Below are 21380 nucleotides of genomic sequence, written 5' to 3' on the forward strand. Positions count from 1 at the left end.
GTCTAAAGGTCCTATGGAAAAATGCATGGGAAAAACGCGTTTTGGGACCCCCCTTTTATCTCAGCCCCCGCTTGACGAATCCCCCCCGAGACTTTCAGGGTAGGAGCGGAGCGTAGCGCCCCACCTATTTTGAGAAATTCGCGAGGATTCATCGACCGGCGCCAAAGTTATTCAAAATAGAATGTTGCGGATTTCCTATGGAAAAGGGGTCCTAACTATAACTACCTACTGGCGACCGCCAGTAGGTAATATATATATATATATATATATATATATATATATATATATATATATAGGGGAAAAGAGACTACAACAATTATAGGGCTTTTAAAAATCAAGAACTTGTCACGCATGAAGTATAGCTTCAGATTTTACTAATGAAGCAAGCATATATTGGGCTAGAAAATGGTGCCTGATCAAATGGAAAAAGGCTGTTTAAACAGCTGAAATGCGTCTTTGGAAACCAGAAGCTACAGTTAATGAACACTGCTGTTTAAATCTGATCCTGGAATGTTTGTAACCGGGTGACAATAAATGGAAAAGACATTACCTGACCTGCGTGCCAGCTCTCTGTAAAGTGGAAGAGACTGGTTTACAAGACAAATTTTGAAAATGGGACAAAATAGTCTTAAGCTTTGAAGCACCAATGGAAATATCAGAAATTATCATGAACTCTGCCCAGGACCCACTTAGTGCCACATAATCCGAGCAGTGGGTATGTTTTAGCCATGGAACTAGGATACTTGACATTTAACGTCAGTTTTACTAATTGAATATACTGGAAATAAACACTATTCTAAAGCTGGGACATAGATCACAACATAGTGAAATTTCTGAGTAGGCCTGTCCCTTGGCCTTGCCATCAGAATCACTGCCACCCCAGCTGTGGTCTATTTGATTAGTGGGAAACATAACATTAGGACACAGTTTTCAATCCCAGCCTAACATTTGGTCTAATTATGTGCTCCTGGATCATCACTTTTTAAATTATTGGCGAGTAATTAGCATCAATGTAAAAATTACTCCTAAGGGTGTGGTTAAAAACAAAAAAAGTAAACTAATTAGTACCCGTCCGAGAAGAGTAGTCTCATGGTATATTCTACACAATGCAATATGATGGTCTTTGCAGCAAGTAGTAGTGTGCTGCAGTCTTGGGTCTACTACTTTAATAAACTGTTTAACCCTGGGTAAACCATACTTTCCCTGTGTTTATGTCCATTAATCTAACAGTATGTCACACTATGAACCAAGTTCAATTTAACAAATAATCACCAAGTGCATTCTGTCAGAACATGTACCCAACATGGTATTCACTAACATGTCTACGGCTATTTATCTGCAAGTAGCTAGCATTTGGATCTCAACAGATGAACGGTTCCTGAAGCCATATTGGAGCACAAACCCTCCTATGCTGCAACTCCTTACTCCTAAGGAGTTCTTTAAATGGGCAAGTACTCTCCGATACTAAGGGGCATATTATCAAGCACGGCATTAAAATTATTGCCGCTTTAGCGTCAGAAAACTGCCGCTAAAGAGGCGATAATGGGCTTGATAATATGCGGCAGAGAATTCCAATAGAAGCCCATGTTGACACCAGAACATGGGCTTCTATGGGAATTCTCTGCGGCATATTATCAAGCCCATTATCGCTAACGCTGTTTCTTGATAATATGCCCGTAAGTACCTGCACTTCTCCAATTTAAACGGGAGAGTACCTGCACTTCTCAAGCAATGCTGTAATACATTTAATGAGAATAACTGCATTTCTAAGAAGCAAACAGGTACTCTAAAGAATAATGACCTACACTTGTTTAAAGCACTGCTCCTAAGTAACGATAGGTTACTCTTTCATAGCTCATAAAAGGCCAAAAGAGTGACCTGCTTGCCTTTTAAAAGGGTTAAAAGTGGTGGGGGAACATAAATGTGAAACAATGGGTGCCCCTCAATCTGGGCCAGCCCTTGACATGGGCGAGCTGGGCTGCTGCTGCCGCCAATACATAATCCAAGTACCGTAACCAAATTTGGGAGCAGCACTGTTTAAGTGCAGGAAAGCCAGGAGAAAGAAACATGGAACAAAGCCTAAACGCACTAAGGGGCATATTTTCAAGACAGGCGATAAAATTATCGCCGCTTTAGCGTAAGAAAACTGCCGCTAAAACGGCGATAATGGGCTTGATAATATGCTCTATGGAATTCCAATTGAAGCTCAGGTTAGATGTCCTGCATATCTAACATGGGTTTCAATTGGAATTCCATAGAGCATATTATCAAGCCCATTATCGCCGTTTTAGCGGCAGTTTTCTGCCGCTAAAGCGGCGATAATTTTATCGCCTGTCTTGAGAATATGCCCCCAAGCATGTCCGCCAAAAACGATGCAAGGGCAACGTTTTGTACAGTTCTAAAGCCTGCAGCAAAGTCAGCCCTGCATATTTTCCCTTTGATGCCCAGTTGAATATTCTTTTTTTTTTTTTTTTATTGGGATGCGATGGGAGTTGGACCACTTTTTTAGGTCATCACTGCCTAGGACAATGGGAGGGGCACCCCATGAAGTAGCCGGACAGTTTACAGCCGACTGTAGTGAGGAGGACGGAGAAAGGGTTGTGTTCCCTCCCTTGGGCATAGGGCATATGCCATGGTGGCTATTCTCACTTTCTTTATAAACAATTTTTAGTTTCTTCCCTGTGTATATGCCACAGGAAGGCAGCTGAACCCTCTACCTGTGGCACCAAGGGATGCGTTAATGAACCTTCTTCCTTATCAGCAGGCAGTTAAATTCAGTAATACAGTTAAAACTAACTTATTTTGTTTATGGTGTGCACTTAAGTCTCATCTCGTTCCCGCAACGGCGTGCATTAGTTGGTTAATGGCTCAGTTCCCCCCCCCCCCCCCCAAATAATGACTCAACTCTAAGCACGCCTTAAGGGTAGTGTTAATCGGCAGTGCGATTAATTGGGTCGATTAGACCGGTACTATTGCGCGGCACTTGACCATCCAAGTACCACATCCTTACTGTCAGGGCATACTCATAGAAAGCAGCAGAAGTTTGAGCCTGTGGGCAGCCTGTACTTAAGCAAAGTTAAAAGCGCCAATAGTCGCTCGCAAATCAACCCGAGAATGGGCGGTGTCACAGTCGCTGCGGGTGGGACAGCGCCGAAGCCACTGCACCGCAGAATTACAGAGCGTGTGTTCAATTACAGTATCACGTACCAAGCCCCGTTACCTGCATAAACGGCGTTTCTGTCCACTCCTAAGGATTCGTCACCCACCACCTGTACTTTCCGTGACCCTGCTTCAGAAAGCCGTTCCTGCAACTCCCTCACACGCCGGCTTTTTCCACTGCAGGGGAATCCGCACAGCACCACCAGCGGCATTTTATTTATTTAATGCGTTTTTATATAGCGCGGACTTTACCCGCATGGTGTCCTCAGCGTCTCACCAGAGCGCACGCGCAGCAATTTTTATCACCCGGAAGCATAACAAGTATGGGTGCCGTTGCAAGGGGATGTGCTGGCTCTACCTCTCGAGGCTCCTAAAGGCTTTTCGCATGCTCCCCTGGGCTCGGAAGTTAAACCTATCTAGGTTATCCAGACAGCAGCTGTAACGAATAGGGTAAAACTAAAAATATTTCGCCTCTCTCGAAACTTGCAGACGGAAACTTTTCTATACGAAGTCTTTAAGGGCCCTCCCTGGTTGTTCTGAACGATGTCAGCGGTTTTCATCTATTCTTATCATAGTTTTGGATTCCGATGAATATGTATTTATGTATTTATTTATGCATTTTACAATAGAGCGAAGTAAATGACCTATGAGAGTAGCTTGGAAGTCGGTGCAAGTTGCAACTCCTAGGTACTCGTGAAAGTTACATGTTAACTATTTAAAGATATATTCAAGTTTACAAAATATGAAGAGGTGGAGTGAATAGGGGGATTCTGGTCGCATTGCCTGAGAAGGATTGCACCACGAGTCTTTCCCTTTTGAAAATTATAGGTTTGAGCAAAACATTTTCAGCATTGCGTGAAGGTCTAGAGCTGCCTGATATTTTGAGTTTGTTGGCCAGGTAGCGAGGGGTGGAGGCGTGGAAGGCTTTATGGGTGATATAGGCAGTCTTGTCAGTTGATCTAGCTTCAATGGGAAGCCAGCAAAGAGAAATTAGTGTGAGTGAAATACGACCATTTCGTTTGGTCCCATAGAAAAAACGTGCTACTGAATGGAGGATGGATTTTAGAGGGGATAGGTGCAATTTGGGGAGGCAAGCAAGGAGAGAATTGTAGAAGTCCAGTCTGGAAAGAACTAAAGATTGAACTAGAGTTTTCAGGTCTTGCTTGGGAATGAAACAGCGAATCCCCCAGAGAAGACACAGTTGGTAGCATGTATTCTTGGCCATGGGGTTGATTTGGGAATGTAAGTTAAGTCTTTTGTCTTGGATGACACCTAAGTGATTTGGCGCTGTCAACAATAGTGGGTTTGTTGTTAATAATGTTCTGATTATCTAGCCATGATTGAACAGGAGTAGAAGAGTTTGAGGTAGAGACAAGAAGGAATTCAGTTTTTGAGGGTTTCAGAATTAGCTGACGAGGTGTCATCCAATCTTGGATTGAGTTGAGGGTGGTGTTGAGGATTAAAATGTTGTGTGCGAAGGACACTTTCAGGTAGAGTTGAGTGCCAGCAACATAGAGGTGATAGTAGATCCCTGACCTTTATAGAAGGTTTCCCAGCGGTTCCATGTAAAGGTTGAAGAGGGTTGGCGTGGGGATCGAACTTTGAGGGATGCATTGATCCACAGCATTTGATGTAGAGAGACAGTTTGCTATTTTAAGCGTCTGAAATCTACCCGAGAGCTATGATTCAAACCATTTCTGCACTGTGCCTTCAAAGCCCATTCTTTGTTTTAATATGTTCAGAAGAGTTTTACGGTTAACAGTGTCAAATGCAGCAGATAGGTCCAGGAGGATCAGGAGACAGGAATTGCCTGAGTCGAGTACCTGTAGGGAATCATCAATAACTTGTAGCAGGGCTCTTTCAGTGCTGCAGCCTTTATTGAAGCTGGATTGAATTTCATCAAGAAGGTTGTTGTCCTTAATATGTTGGGAGAGTTGCCTTGCTACACAACTTTCAGTGATTTTATCAATGAAAGGGCGGTTGGTGCTAGGGTGAAAGTTGTTAAGGTCCTTCACATTAGCCGAGGGGTTCTTTAGAAGTGGGGTAATCTAACCTGTTTTGAGGGCAACAGGAAGGGAGTCTTGGGTTCGGAAGAGGTTAACAAGGCTAGTCCAGTAGGGGAGAGTGTAGATGTAGAAGCCAATTGCAATGTCGCTAGGGATAGAGTCAATAGAATGGTTAGAAGGCTTTGTTTTCAGAATGCTCTTGAGGAGGGCATCTTCGGTGATGACGTCAAAGCTGTGGCAGCACACACTGAATTTCAGTCATCAAGCAGGGTATGATGAATAGCATGGTCCACGAGCGAATTCACTTTTTCATCGAAGAATTGTGCAAATTCTTCTGCTTTCTTAAGAGGGTCATCAAATTTGACGGTTCGAGAAAAAGTTGTTAGTAGTTTTCTTGAGGTCCAATAGTTTTCTAGGTCTGTTTCTTGACCGAGACAAGGAGGCTTCTGAAGTGATTCTCTTTTTACTAAATATGTGTTTGTGATAGCGCAATCTTGTGTAGTGGAGATTAGAGAGATTAATGGTGGAAGGAGATTGTCTCCATTGCTAATCCAGGTGCCTCAGGTTCTTGATTTCTTCATAGAGGGACTTATTAGACCATGGAGCAGAAGGTGTGGGCTTTTCTTTTTGCTTTAAAGCGGAGCAACATTGTCTATCATGACGGAAAGACTGGTGAGACACTGGGTGGTCAAGTCATTGACGTCAGAGTTGGGGTTGAAGACTGGCAGTATCTTCATGGCTGTGTTGCAGAGAGTGTCAAGGTCGATGTTTTTGGTATTATGGAACCAAGAAGTAGCCCATTTATGTTGGCCCCAGGTGACAGAATGAGAAAGGTGCAATGAGAAGGGGATGAGGAAGTGGTCGGACAAGTCTACTGGTATAGGATCATCGGCTGTTAGCATATCTTCATTGGAGATGATACGGTCAAGTGTGCAGCCCTTTAAATGTGTTGGTTTTGCGAGGTGTTGTACGAGATCATTACCTGAGAGAAATGTGCCTAGCTGGTTGGCAGCTGAATCTTCCATGATGCCCCAGTGCATATTGAAGACTCCCAGAAAGAACAATTTATCATTTTGGGAGTATTGGTCATTAGCAGAGTCAGTGAATTCCTCTGTGAAGGCAGACCAGTCACTAGGTGGGTGATAAATGGCATGAAACCTTAAAGGGGAGCTGTGCTCTACATGAAGTTGTAAAGAAATGCATTCAAAGGTGTGGAAAGAGCGCCTGGGAAATTCCTTAAATTGAAGGGAGTTTCTGAAGATAGCTGCAACACCTCCCCTGACTTTACGCTCAATATAACTTCTGATAAGAGAATAGTCCGGTGGGAGCAACAAATCAAAGGAATTGTGAAAGTTGATATTGTTTAATCTCCTATTAACTTTCTCTGAATTAATTCGGTATATAGTTGTTTGGAAAATATTGCATTTAAAAAGAAAAAGAAAACAGGTTAAACATCATGGATGCTGCACAGAAAACGAAAGAGTTGCATAATTTCCAATGCTTGAGTAGTCCAAGCGGGGAGGTTTGGCAGAATACCCATTCTAGTCTTTCCAGAAGGCTCTTAATGTCCCCAAATTAGAGATAAAGAGGAAATCTCCATGACACAAAACATATGGAGCCAGATATACGTCCATTTTAGTGGTCGCAAATGGGAAATCAGCCCATTTTCAACCGCAATAAAGGGTGTTGGTATGTACAAACACTATTTTGTGTGTCAGTTACTCGCAAAATAGCATTTGCTAGTCGCTATTGGGAAGGGGGCGTGCCAAGGGCGCCACTTCCTAATAGCGAGTCAGAATGGTATTTACCATTCAAAACACTCGTAGTTTACTACCTACTTCAAGTAGGTGGTATGCCACTCGCAAACGGTAAGGGGTCCCCAGGGGACGCTTTCCCCTTTGTGAATGGATGCGAAAATATTTTTTAAGAGCAGGCAGCGGTCCTACTCTTAAAAAATTAAACAGAAAATCTTATTTTTCTTTTTTAAATGCATCCCATTTTCCTTTAAGGAAAACAGACTGCATTTAACAGACATGGTGGTCTGCTGATCCCAGCAGCCTACCATCCCTGCGAGTGCTGGCCATTCTCAATCGGTTGCAAATGGCGACCAAACTCATGAATATTGATGAGGCTGCTCATTTGCGACCCCATTGGGAATCAGAAACAGTGTCTCAGACACTTTTGTAATTCCATTTTGCAAGTCACAAATTACGAGTCCCAAAACGTTGCAATTTGCGATTCGCAAAATGGAAGGGTCGTACATGTGGCCCATGGTGAGCTAGGAGTATGTAAGGTTGGACAAAGCCCTTTTTTCATGTTCCTCACTCACATGATGGGAGGTAGAGTTAAGTACCCTCAGGTCAAGGGTAAAAGCAGTCCTAGGCACGGACAAAATTAGCACAGGGAAGACAAATAACGGTAAATGGGTGGTATGTATGTATATACGTCAGATTAGCTTGTCTTGTAATCTAAGCTTTTAAACAAGCAACTTCAATAGTGAGGCTTTGCTGGAGCTGGGACACTGACACAGCAAAAGAGTTTTTTGCCCTAATGAAAGTAGCTGTAATGGACTCCCAGGTCTATTATTGGATAATAAATTAAAGCCTTATTTTAGATACAATGGCTCCTCATGGCCCCGATTCCACTGCACCTGCTGCACTGATAGCTACATATCTGAGCGAGGTAGAAGTAGGTGGCCTCCCTTTGCTAAATAGCATCTCAGTATTTCCTGTTGCTTATATAATTTCATTTATACTCTTGTAATTTTTTTTTACATTTACCCCAATGACTCTACCCAAAGGTTTAGATGGCAATTGACAACTCTGAATTCAGGTTTCTGATTTCTCTGAAGTCAAACTTGGTCTATCAACAGCTGCACTATACACATAACTAGCATTTGCAATGAAATCGGTCTCGTCTTTGGGACCTTATAGGTTTGGGCTATGAGGCATATTATCCAGGGTGCTAAGAAACGTAAGAAAAACAAATTTCATTTTGAGGCCATGATGAACTGTTAAAAGGCCAAACTACAAGGACCACAATGCAGCGAGCACATGGTTGATTCTGGGCAAATCACTTAATCTCCCCATGCTTACCAAATAATGAATGTGTCCTTGTGTAACGTAACTGGTGACTTTCGGGTCCAGTTCGCGTTATTAAAACTAGAACACCTGACCTGCAATAGCCAGAGGGCAGGAGGGCCTGTAAGGGGCCCTGGCTAGCGAGCTGATGGTGACGTACGCGTGAGCCTGAAGCTCCACACCGGCCCAGCTCATTATCCTGTGGAAATCGCTGCTGCCTCGGATCTGGGGTCATATATATGGCCCTCCTGAGCCTGGGGGTGGCTGGCCCGATCGCCGGACGGAACTGAGTGGCATGAGAGGTGTGCGGACCGAGCGGGGCCGGCCTGGTCTCACTGACCTGGAGTCCCCCAAGATGGCGCCAGTCGGCACTCCGGAGCATTTACAGCGCTGATCGTGTGATGGGCCAAGCGGACTTCGATACCGGCAGGCGGACCAGAGGAGGTGCTGAGCGGTCAACCGCAGCTCCGGCAGTGGCAGCGGGCGCGACTTGTGAGGGGAGCCTTTGGCTTTGTTCGCTGCTGACGCAGATTGGGAGCTTCGGCGACTCGAGAGGTGAGACTGGAACGGGGACTTGCGCTGCACTGGAGGCCTTGCGGTTTTGTGGAGGATCGGTGAGGGCCCCCCCCCTCGGCTGGGCGAATCACGCGGCGCCTGCTTCTGGGTGCACTGACTGAGGCTGGAATCATTGGCTGACCGCCGTGACGAGAGACGCTCGACTGGTGGGGCTCTGCTGCATTTCCTGGCCTGGCCCTGCAGGGTGCGTGGGGGCCTTCACTACCGTGCCGGCACGAGCGGCATGCAGCGGCTGACTGTTCTGCCCGAGGGAGTGCTGTTGAACCTTTTGGAAGTGAGCGCCTGGGGCCTGGATTTGCTTCCCCCTTGGGGCCCTGCGCCTTGGCTTACGACTGGAGGTGTTGTCTGTGGGGCCCTTTGAACTGTGCCACCATTGCCTGTGGTGGCGGGAGGCTGCCCCTGGGTGCCATCACGGTACCGCTGGACTGATCAGGGGAGGGCCCTGCTGGAAGTGGGGGGCCAGGCCGCGCACCCTTGCAGGACTTGGTGACTCTGCTTTTGGCTTGATAGGGGGTGATGCAGTGCGTAAACTGAGTCCCGCAGTGTTGCATGGACACCTGGCAGGGGCGAAGATTGACCATAGATTCCCCCTCTGAGTCTGCTCTTCGGTGTCTGCCTGGCGCCGCTGCACCCCTGGAACTATGGGGAAACCGAGGGGAAGACAGGTGGGTGCTCTCCCGGACCCTGATGACTCAGCGTCGGACCGCAAGCGGCAGGAATCTCCCGAGCCCCCGGCGGAGAATCTGGTGCAGCAGCAGTTGGCCCAGATTTTGCAGGCGAAAGCAGACACTAGGGATACTCTTCACCAGGACATCGCGAATGTGGCGGTGGGGCTGGGGCTTTTCTGCGCGGAGCACACTAAGCTGGCTGATCGGGTGAAGCGGATGGAGGTGACCCTGGAGAGCGTGGAGCCGGCTCAGCAGTCCCTAGCTGCTCAGATGGGGGACATTACCCACAGGGTTCAAGTACTGGAGAAGCGGGTTGAGGATGCAGAGGGCCGCAATCGTAGGAATAATGTGCGCGTACTAGGCCTGCCGGGGGACGTGGAAGGTCATAGCATGGTGGACTACCTTGAGGGATGGCTTTGTGATGTAGTGGCACCGGCTGGTCTGACGCAGTTCTACACACTGGAGAGGGCCTACAGGGTCCCTGCCCGTCCCCTGGCGCCGACGAGGCCTCCTTAGCCGGTGGTCGCCCGCCATCCTCATTATAAGGACAGGGACTTATTGCTGCAAAAGGCTCGCACTTCAGGGCCCTATCTCGTGGATAACTGTAAAGTGTCACTGTTCCCGAAATATTAATTGGACGTTCAGCGTCGCCGAACTTCTTTCCTGGCGGTCAAACGAGCCCTATACGACGAGGGGCTGCAATACTCTTTGATCTTTCCGGCACGGCTGGGTATAGCATTGGATGGCAAGACTCACTTCTGCGAGGACCCTAAAGAAGTGTGGGACTGGATTGAATCCTATAAAACTGACCGCGGAGCTGCGGGGTGGCAAACTGAGCCTGCCATGGGGGAACAACATCAGCGAGGATCGAGGCGCACAAGGCGACGACGTACTGTCTTGCAGGCGCCTTTGGCGTCCCAGAGGGAGAGGTCGGCAGCCTTGCAGGCAGTATCGGAACTCTTCCAGGATCGTCGGTTATCGTCAGCAGCGGCCACTGGGTCGGAGAAGGAGTCGGATGGTTCCACGTCTGCAGAGTCCAATGCTGACAGTGTGTCCTGCCTCATGTTACCCCAGGAACAGCTGATGAGATTGCCTGACTATTTTATTGCCTTGCTTTAATTCTACTACGCTTCTTCTTTTCCTTTTCCTCTCCTGAGGTGCCTGCTGCCTTGTTCTATTAATGCTGCATTACTATTTTTTGTATTACCGGGCTATTGGTGGAAGGGGTGTGATTTTGTCTCAAGGGTGGTTTACCCTGGGATGCAGGGCATTGGTTTTCTCTTTAAGGCCTGGAGCTGACCTGCTACTTGATTCTTAGTGCAGTCACGTTGGTTCACAGCCGCCTCCACTTTGATCCTCTGCAGCTACTAGAGGGTATTGTGTGTTTAGTTAGTTTGGATGAGGACTAGTGTTTTAGTGCCTGTTCTGGGGGGGGGGGGGGGAGTTGTTTTTTTGGGGGGGTTTGTTTTGGGAAACTCGGGGACCTCGGCGTGTCCTTTATCAGAGCCCTAATTGGGAGCAGTACCAGCTTGTATCATGCGGTCACTACTTGAACTGAAATGTATATCGTGGAATGTCGGGGCATACATACAATGGTGCGATGCCACAAGGTGCATGCTTACTTAGTGCGCAGGGGTGTTCAAATTACTTTCCTTCAAGAAACGCACATCGCACGCCACGAGGACCTTGCCATGCAGCGTTGATGGAGGGGGTCAGCTTTTTATACAACGTATTCTGCTTACGTGCGGGGAGTGTTGATTTGGGTCAGAGCGGGGGTACCTTTCCAGCCAGTGCAGCAGCTAGCAGACCCAGAAGGGAGGTATGTGGTGGTTGCAGGCCGCCTCAATGGTCTTGATGTGATGCTGAGTAGCATTTACGTGCCCAACACGGAGCAACCAGCGTTTTTTCACCTTTTGTCCGGAAAGCTGGTGTCCTCTTTGACCGGCTTCGTGATTATGGGCGGGGATTTTAACACTGTCCCTGATGTTTCCTTTGATAGATCGCACCCGCCTCTCCCTGAGGCACCTATCCGCAGAACTGATAAGGCCAGAAGGGATTGGCAACTTAGATGGGGGTTAGTAGATACCTGGCGGGCACTTCATCCGGGGAGCGTGATTATTCTTATTTCTCAGCGCTGCACGGACTTCATGTTCGCTTAGATGCGATACTATGTTCTCCCGATATCTATGCTGCAGTTAGACATAGTGAATATCTTACTAGAACATTGTCCGATCATAATCCGCTACTCTTACGCTTTCATTGGTTCCAAGTGCGCCCTGCGATCCCGACGTGGCGCTTACAGCCAGAACTCCTGGAGGATCAGGTCTTCCGAGAGGCGGTGGGGACTGGTATTACCCATTATTTCCTTGAAAATGCGGGCACGGCATCATTGACCGCAGTGGAGTGGGACCCCTTTAAGGTCGTGCTGAGGGGTCACTGTATTGCTAATATGATGGGGGTGTGTAAAACTCTACTGCAAGATGTGGAATATGCGGATCCACGCACCCAAGAGAAGCCTCCAATCCACCCACCTCGCACTTGCCGAAACCCCTCGCATCCGCAGAGCCAGAACGGGTGGAAGAACCTACTTCTACATCGCGGCAAAGACCTGGAACAAACTCCAACTCATCAGCTGACATTCCCTGACTCTGCATGCCTTCAGGAAGAGCCTCAAGACCTGGCACTTTGGGTGAGACTGAGCTGCACAATTTCCCCCTTCCCCCTCGCCCCCAGCACCTGGAGAATCTTATGGGTGAGTAGCATGCTTCACAAATCACTGATTGATTGATTGAATGAACAGTTCATATATGAACCAAAACAGAACCAAAATAGAAGTTATTTCATAAATATATTTTTATTATATCACAAAATGTTTAAAAATAATATATTCAAATTTTTACATTCACTGTTTAATAATCCTTTTTTAATAATCCTTCTTATCTAAGCATTAGACTCTTACATGCTACAAGTATCATGATACAAGTAATACATGTACCCGCACCACTTCCCAGTGATCACCTACCAACCCCAACCCTCCCTTAGGCTTCAACCCTAAAAACCACAATAATACAAACCACATACATACACAACCTCCTAAATTCACCCATATTAAATCAACTCAACTTCTTCAAGGTCTGAACAGTAAAGAAGACACAAGCAATAGTTTTCACCCCCTCAATCTTCTGTTTCTTTGAAACAAATCTTTTCAGCTTTTTATTGATTCGTATAATTCAATAGACATTGTTTTACAACTTTGTGTCTAACAATTGATGCTTTATGTCTGTTAGACCCTGTTCTGATGCCGACTCGCGTTTCGGTGCTACAAAGCCATATAACCATTCACCTTCCCCATGGCACCAATATGTATGGGAAACTGGACTCAAAGCTTAAGGAAGCATACATCAATCTAATACTGAACCTCGGTTCAGATTGGCCCCCAATATATAGCAAACACTTTTATCACCACAGATATAAATAAAAATAAACATACCACGTTTATGTACTAAACAATATCCACCACTATGTGCTACCACTCAGAAACCGAGTGTATTGCAGCAGCAAAACATTGCCCATGTGCCTAATCCATGCTATTAATACCATCTCACATCACTGTATAATTAGCGTACAAATCCCCATGCACACGATCACCGTCTATGACAGACCAACCGCCCCATACCTCAATTAAGCAGATATCACTGACTGAAGATCCTTCTAATTCTCAACAAGCCTTTGACCTCCTATGGTTCATTTATCAGGTTCTAAAATAAAAAATTAAGTGTGTTACAAATGCATAAATTATATCTTCTTGTGTGTGGCCATAGTCCTCCCTGTCAATAGTAAACGAGGCTCATATACCGAGACTCTGTAAACCAGGGCAAAAAGTTCTCCATAAATAACCTTACCACCCTAGAGTCCCTAGTTGTAATACCTATTTCCATGTACTAGGGTTTCGATTTTCTTACTCCCAATGTGTCATGATGTCCATACACACAAATAAATCCTGTACAGAACGTGACAGGCGCTACTAAATTGCCAGCCAACTTGTTGAAAAGAATTAAACTTACTTGCTTTACTTGTGTCGACTCTTCTCAAAGAAGAAATATTCTGTAGCCCATAACGGTGTGCCTTCATGTTAAATTGTAGAAGTATTGGAAAGATATCAAAGAAAAAAGCTATTCACGTAGAATAACGAGACATAAATTATCTATTAGCATTTTCCCAAGGGATCATTTCATTCAAACCATCGTTATTCGTCCCAAGGGTAATATCCAGTATACTTCACTCTTTTTCCAATGCTGAATATTATCTTTCACTTACAGATGATTAATCTTCTCCAAGATGGTCTATTTCAAACTGTTCTACAAGTGTTTATTCTCCACACAATGTTGTACCATCAGAGCCTGAAGTTTCATATTTATGAGTGCTGATTTATGCTTACTTTATCCGATGCAGAACTCTCACTCTGTTTCTTCTACATAACGTAGTCCGCTTGTACATATTATCAAATAAATCACATTTAATGTTCAACAGCTGGTCATTTCTTTAAAAAAACAAATGTGTACCTCTATATGTCAGCTCGCTAGCAATCTTGACACTTTCACATGGCTGACACTATCCACATCTATGATTTCCTGTCACCAAATTAGTACCTACAATTGATTTTTGTAAATAGGTATCATGGTTTGGAAATCTTGATCTTTTTAATTCATCCCTGAGGTTGTAATTCCTACGAAAGGCAAATATCAGTCTGGATAGTACTGATTCCTCATCATTAGTATTAAGAATATGCTATTGAGAAATAATATATGTCTGATCTTTTTATCTAAATTAGAATGGCGGGTAACAAAGGCCAACCAATCATTTCCTGTCCATTGTCTCTCTTGGAACTTGACATTTGTATTATAATATTTTGCTCTCTTAAAAGATGCAGCATTCAACTGTCATTTATACCCTCTCTTTTTTAATCTCTGCATAAGCGATTCCGTATTTCTTATGAAATTGTGTAAATTAGAATAATTTCTTCAGAAATTGAGAAACTAACTAAATGGTATCCCTTTTTTGACACCGAAGATGGAAGCTGTGAAAGTGAAGCAGTGTATTTCGAGCAGTTGGATTTGTATATACAGAGAGAAAGAGAGAGAGAGATACAGAGACAGAGACAGAGAGAGAGAGAGAGACATCCAACCTGTGTTCTTCATGTTGTATCCAAATATCCAAAAAATCAACTCTAACCATGCTGATGTTAGGAGTGAACTTTAGATTAGTATCGCACAAATTAATTAATTGTATGTACTTCGTCAATTGAGCTTCCTCACCCACCATGCTAACTCAAGAAAAAGTTGTTGGTGTATCGTGAACAGTTATTTATGTTATCAAAAACATAGAGCCACTTCATTATAAATGTGTTTTACTTCAAACAGGCCCACATAGACGTTTGCCACACTGGTAGCACAATATGCTCCCATGCAGGTCCCTTTCATTTGATCAAACAGTTCTCAGTCGACCCACAACCGCTATAGCATATGGCAGGCTAGCAGTCCTCAGGCAACTGCCATTACCCTGAATTCCAGAAACCATCATGAACTCCAAGGAATACAGAAGTCAACAAAAGAATACATGGATTACATATCAGTACCATTAATGATAGAAAGGTACATAACAGTCAGCAGCAGCCCGTCCTTGCAGGCAGAGGGGACATGCCACCCACCTTTTTCCAGGCAAGAAGAGTGTCTGTCAGGCTGAACAAATGTCAATCTGACACACACTCTTCTGGTTGAGGTGAGGCAGCCAGGAGCTTGACATGTGATAAATGTGCATGCTCCTGACTGCCTGAGCTGAACTTTGCCCGGCTGAGAATTTCACAGCCCTGTGGATGTTATCTCTTTAGCCTGGCAAAACTGCCTTGAGGCCCTCCCCCTTGTGATGAAGGAGAGTGTCACTGATTTCCCCCGACCTGGCCACTTAAGTTTTAAGCCCTAAAGTGCACAGGTCTGAGTGTCAATCAGTGACACCTCGCCACAGAGTGATGTAGGGTCAGCAGTCTCACTGACCCCATCCCGCTCTGTGACAGTATTGGAACTGCTGCCTTTCTTCATTGGCTGACCTTATGTCAGCCATTGAGGGAAGGCAGCAGTCCCAACCCTCCTGGGAGCTCCAAGGCTTCCCTGTCGGAGAGCTGCCATTGAGGAAAGTCTTATGGTTTTCTTTTGTTTGCGTGTGTGTGTGTATGCAATCGAAAAAAAAGTGATGTTTACCTGAATTCCAGAACCCACTATCAACTCCAAGGAATACATAAATTAACAATAGAGCACATGGAATACATGTCCTTGCTATAGATAATGGAAAGGTAGGTAACAGTTCCATAAGTAGTATGAATACAGATAAGTACATGTGTAAAATGAATACATGTGAATACATAAGTAAAGTAAATGAAATAAATTGCATACTACACCCTCAAACCCAAATAAAAAAAATAGAGCATCCTATTTGGCCCAGGGACTTTTTTTCCCCTGGAGCCAATTCACTCTCGCTGTCCAATACGGCCCCACTCACCAAGCAGTTTTTTGCCTCGGCTCCCAATTTAAATATTAATGGGGAGGGGGCACGTGTCCCATCTCCCAAGCTGTTTTCAGTCCTGGGAACCCCGTGGAGAAGTGTGGCTCAATGGTTAGAACAGGCAGACCTCGATGCAGAGCTCTGGCCAGGGACCAGGGTTCGATTCCTGCCTCGGCGGGTCTCGGGCTCATAAATTCCTCTGACCGGATATTCTCGCCTCAGTGCCTATTCTAATCATGGGTCCCACGCTGCAACTCTGGGCAATAGCTTGCTTAGTCTCCACAACGGCCCCCACAGCGCGAGGGATGCCTGGTTTCACCATGGGGGTGCCCAGGAGTGGACACTTCACAAGGAAAACCAGGAAGGGTTCCCTTGCGGTATTCGTACAAGTGCCGGGAAACCCACTGTGGGTAGCTGTGCGCTATACAAGTACAAAAACATTTACATTTACATTTACATCACCCAGGACCCAATTTAATTATTATGGCACAGGGTCACATGGCCCCTTTGACCATTTTAGGCCCCGGAGACCCATCTCCTGGGGCCCAATATGATTATTATGGGGAGGTGGGATGTGGCCCCCACCCTTATTCTTATTCATCCCAGGGGACTCCATCCTCCTGGGATCCAAAGTGTTTCTTTAAGGGGTGGGGGCCATGCACACCCCCCTGAGCCTTTAAATGGCCATTGGGACCCCATCCCACAGGGCCGTGAGTTTGAAGAAAAAGAAGGCGGGCGAACCAACCCCCCTACCTGAGTCTTTGATGGCCCTAGGGGTCCCATTATTATTATTGTTCATTAGTAAAGCAAATCGTTCACCTGGCAGGCATCTTGGTGCTATCTGCGTTCATCCGAGGATGTTAAAAATGACTAAAGACATCTGTTCTAGATTTATTTAGAATAGATCCAGGTTTTGAGGCTCTTCCTAAAACTAAATAGATTTGTGTGTGATCTGAGGGAGCTAGGCAGCTGATTCCATGTTTGAGCTGCCTTAATTTGAAAAGTTCCCCCCACCAAGCCTGGTTTTCCTAAACCTGGGTAAATTTATCCTGTAGAAGTCTGGGTTCTGATCCATTAAGGGCCTTATGGAGTATACACATTGCTTTGAACATGCCTCTCTCTTTCACTGGCAGCCAGTGGAGTTCCTTCAGAGTGTCGGTAGCAGAGTCAGCCCATGATTTGTTGAGGTCTAGTTTGGCCGTCGCTGCTTGTATTCTACGAGGTCTTTTTAGTAGATAGTCTGGAATTCCCAGCAAAAGGGCATTGCAGTAGTCAATCCTGCTTAGAATTGTACACTGCACCACCATCCTTCTGGTTTGCTGTGGGAGCCAGGAGTTGATTTTTCTTAGGTTTCTCATCAACCCATGACAGGTAGTCACTGTTTTATTAACTTGAGACTCCATAGAGAGTATTGTATCAATCTGCACCCCCAATTTCAATCTGACTTGGCAATACCCAGATCCCCAGCTTTTGTCCATGGCCAAAGGTTGTCTGGCAGTTGGTTGGGAACTTTATTAGGGGAGCAGTACAAGAACTCTGTTTGTCCCCGTTAAACTTTAATGTATTGTTACTGAGCCAATATGCCTTTTCAGTAAGGCAATCATGGAAGTTATTCAGCTGGTTCGGGTCCTCCTTATCCAGGAATATGATTAACTGGGTGTCGTCTGCATAATTTATGAAAGCTAACCCAAAGGATTTAATTAGGGTTAGTAAGGGGCGTATATACACATTAAATAGAATAGGGCTCAGTGATGACCCCTGTGGCATTCCATGCAGCAGCTCTTTGAACTCTGATCTGAAAGGGGGGAGCGAGAGAGAGCCTGCCATCTCTGGTCTAAAGCCCATCTGTTCGGGTTCAAGTAAGAGATTAGATTCTAGAAAGTTTGATAACACTTTACTGGTGAGCCTCTCTATAATCTTGACCGGGTAGAGGAGCTTCGAGATGGGTCAGAAGTTGCTAGGATCTTGTAAGTCATCTTGGGGTTTACTCACTAAGGGGGTAATTAGAGCTTTCTTCTACCCTGCTGGGACCAACCCTGTCGCAAGTGACTGGTTGCATATTTTCCGTAAGGCCGGGAATAATTACTTCCCCCTTTCATTCCAGAGTATATGTGGTATATGTGTGTTATTTAGTTAAAAACCTGAATTCAGTATCAGCTCCCAGCCTATAAAAGTAGAGTAGCCTCAGTATTTTTGATTTCTTTCAATGAACACTACACAGTCGCGCCAGCTTGCTGCTTTTATGTTCCCAACCAGAACAGCTAGACCACTCACCTTGGCTGTGCGGATCTGGTAGAGCAGTGTGGTGAGGATGGTAGAAGCGGTAGGTAACCTTCAATGTTTCCTGCTCCCTTCTTTTATAATTTTTAATTGGAACACCATTCAAAATTAGTTAAAATATTTAAGTTTTAAAACACAACTCTCTACGATTTATGATAAGCCCCCGATCCTTGCCAATTTATCTTGTGAATGCAACCCCCTGATTTTTTGTTAAAAACCTGAATTTATTATCAGCTCCCAGCCTAAAAGAGAAGTGTAGTCTCAGTATTTTTGATTTCATTCAATGAACGCTGATCCCATCCCCTGGTGCCGGTGCACTTTCTGTGTCCTTTAAAGGCTTGTACAGGGGAGCCCCCCCCCCCTTTTTTAGGGCACTTCGGCCCTGGGTTATGGAATCCTGCGTGACGGAATGTTTTGTAGAGATTCATCCAATGACACCAAAGTTATTAGCAATACAAAAGCATTTCCTATGGAAACACGATTCTAACTATAACAACCCAGTAGCAACTGCCACTGGGTTATATATATATATAACTGTGAAACTTTGAGACCGTGTGCTTTGAAATAAAGTAAGAACTTTGACTCAACAAAGCTGTGTCTGATGATGAGAGCCGTTTGCCGGTGTAGCTGACATCCGTGAGCAGAACGCCAGAAGTGAAACATATATATGTATAAATATATATTCACTGAAAAAAACATAGGTTTTACAGACGTTATAGTTAGGAATTAGCATTTAAAAAAACCTTTGAAATTCACACAAAAAAAACATAGGTTTCAGGGACGTTATAGTTAGTTGGACATTTGATTCATATAAAACCAGAGAAATTCACCCGTTATAGTTAACTGAGCTAACTATAACTCACGTTTCCGCAATGCACTGGTGATGTCACATTACATCACTCATGACATGGTCAGTGACATCACTCATGACATCACTGATGACATCTCAAAAGACATCACTGATGACATCTCTAGTGAATGTGTTTCTGTAAAGTTTAAATATTTTTCATATATATCTATTCCAAGGTGTATTGAAGAATGAGTGGATTTACAAGTGCCTGAATGGATTATTTAATAGGTGCGTGACTGACTGTATAAGTGAGTGATTGAACGTGTCTTACTGAATGCATGGGTTAGTGACTAAACTGTTTGAAAGTCTGTATTAGTCTCTCAGTTGGTGTATAAGCGGCTGTATGGGTTGGTGAGTAGCTACATGAATGTCTATATGGGTTAATGATTTGTTGTCTGAGTATCTGTATGGGGGCCTGAGTCTCTGTGTGGGTGGGTGGAGGGGGTGTGTGACTGTGCATAGATGTCTGAGTGATTCACTGGCTGTATGGATTCAAAAGTGCATCTGGGAAGGGCTGTATGGGTGAGTTAGTGTGTGTATGGGTGCGTTGGTGAGTGAATGAATGTCTCAGTGGTATATGTGTGAGTAACTACATATGTTTTAAGGCAGTATATGTGAGTGTTGGAGTATATAAATGACTATACGTGAGAGTAAGTTATTTGAAGAGTGGGTTTATAAATGAGTATCTGCTCGTATCAGTGATTGTATAAGACAGTAAGTATGTGTTAGTATCTGCATAAATAAGGGATGTGGTGTGTGTATAAATAACGGAGTTGGTGTGTATAACTGTATACATGAGTAAATGGGTATGTGATTGATTCTTTGCATGACTGACTAGGTGTGTGAGTAACTCTATGGATGAGTGGTGGAGTGTGACTATGTATAGGTGTATGAGTGCATATTATAGTACTGTATTGATGAGTAACTGCATGTATAAGTGACTGGATGTGAGTGTAGACCTAGGAAATAGTGGGTGGTATGTAGTATCTGGCATTGTTGTGTGTATCGTTTCAAAAATAGTTGTCTGTATTTTAGAGTGCGTGTGTCAAAGTTTATATTAGGGCATCAATATGTGCATCAGATTATCACGTGGATGATGTCATCAGTGATATCATCAGTGATATCATTTGAGATGTCATCAGTGATGTCATCAGTGATGTCACTGACCATGTCCTGAGTGATGTAATATGTGACGTCATCACCAGTGCATTGCGGGCGCGCAGGTTATAGTTAGCTCAACTAACTATAACAGGCGAATTTCTCTGGTATTATACGAGTCAAATGTCCAACTAACTATAACGTCCCTCAAACCTATGGTTTTTTAGTGAATTTCAAAGGTTTTTTAAATGCTAATTCCTAACTATAACATCTGTAAAACCTATGGTTTTTTTCAGTAAATTTCGAAGGTTTTTTAAATGTTAATTTCATATTTTAATATTTATAAAGCCTATATTTTTTCTATTTTTGTGTGTAATATTTTGGAACTCTATTATCCTTTTTTTTAAATTTTAAAAATGATGTAATGTCGTAAATGATGCGCATTTCGTATCCGATGGGTTCGCGGCACCGCGTCCCGTGTAACATCATATATGTATGTGGTTGCGCCAGCTGCTACTTTGGTATGCGATGGGTACGCAGTATCAAGCTGTGCGTTATGTCATGTACGTATGGGGTTGCGCCCGCTGCACTTTGCGTATGCAACGAGTGCACGCTGCTAGGCCCTGTGTTACGTCTTAGACGTATGTTGTCGCGTCGGGTATGCCATTCTCTCATTTTTTTTTTATGTCTCAAAACTATAAGTAAGTTTAAAGTGTATATGAGAGCAAGAGATAATCTAAAATATTTTAAACATTTAAATATTTCTAACTGTAATAAACTTATATCATGGTAAATATATTTTCTCAAAATCGCTTCTGGTGCGGCCTCTTTGCGCGCTCGGTGTGCGATTGCCATGTGACCTCAAAAAAAAGCATTTGATTGGTTCATAACATTTCCCATTGCAACAGTTGGAGGACCCCACCCATTTTAGTCATTCTCTCTACAGCGTTTGATGAGAGTCTCCTCTTCTGCTTAGAGAGCTTTTGGAAAACCTTTTGCTATGTACACATATCTGACACTACACACAACATGCAACCATCATCTTCATCAATATTCATGCTCTGTAAAGTAGCCTTCCACCTGTGATAGCCATGCACCTAAAAGTTAC

General features: G+C 44.4%; 1 protein-coding gene and 1 long non-coding RNA gene across 3 annotated transcripts in view; one reads left to right on the forward strand and one right to left on the reverse strand.

Moving 5' to 3' along the window:
* Positions 1 to 3485, reverse strand: part of KTI12 (KTI12 chromatin associated homolog) — a 427307-nt gene extending 423822 nt beyond the window's left edge. Inside the window, exon 1 of one of the 2 annotated variants that reach the window (XM_085644050.1) lies at positions 3221 to 3485. In XM_085644050.1, the coding sequence (XP_085500176.1) occupies positions 3221 to 3371 (151 nt within the window). In that variant the 5' untranslated portion in view covers positions 3372 to 3485. Of the gene's footprint in view, positions 1 to 3207 lie in introns of both variants that reach the window. The other variant, XM_085644051.1, reaches the window with a different exon arrangement.
* LOC146860207 (uncharacterized) overlaps positions 3475 to 21380 on the forward strand; it is a 97041-nt gene continuing 79135 nt past the window's right edge. Inside the window, exon 1 of the long non-coding RNA XR_014978801.1 lies at positions 3475 to 3609. This is a non-coding gene — a long non-coding RNA (uncharacterized LOC146860207). The remainder of the gene's footprint in view (positions 3610 to 21380) is intronic.

Source organism: Triturus cristatus, chromosome 3_1 (assembly GCF_964204655.1).
Source record: "Triturus cristatus chromosome 3_1, aTriCri1.1, whole genome shotgun sequence".
In the NCBI taxonomy this organism is placed as follows: Eukaryota; Metazoa; Chordata; class Amphibia; order Caudata; family Salamandridae; genus Triturus; species Triturus cristatus.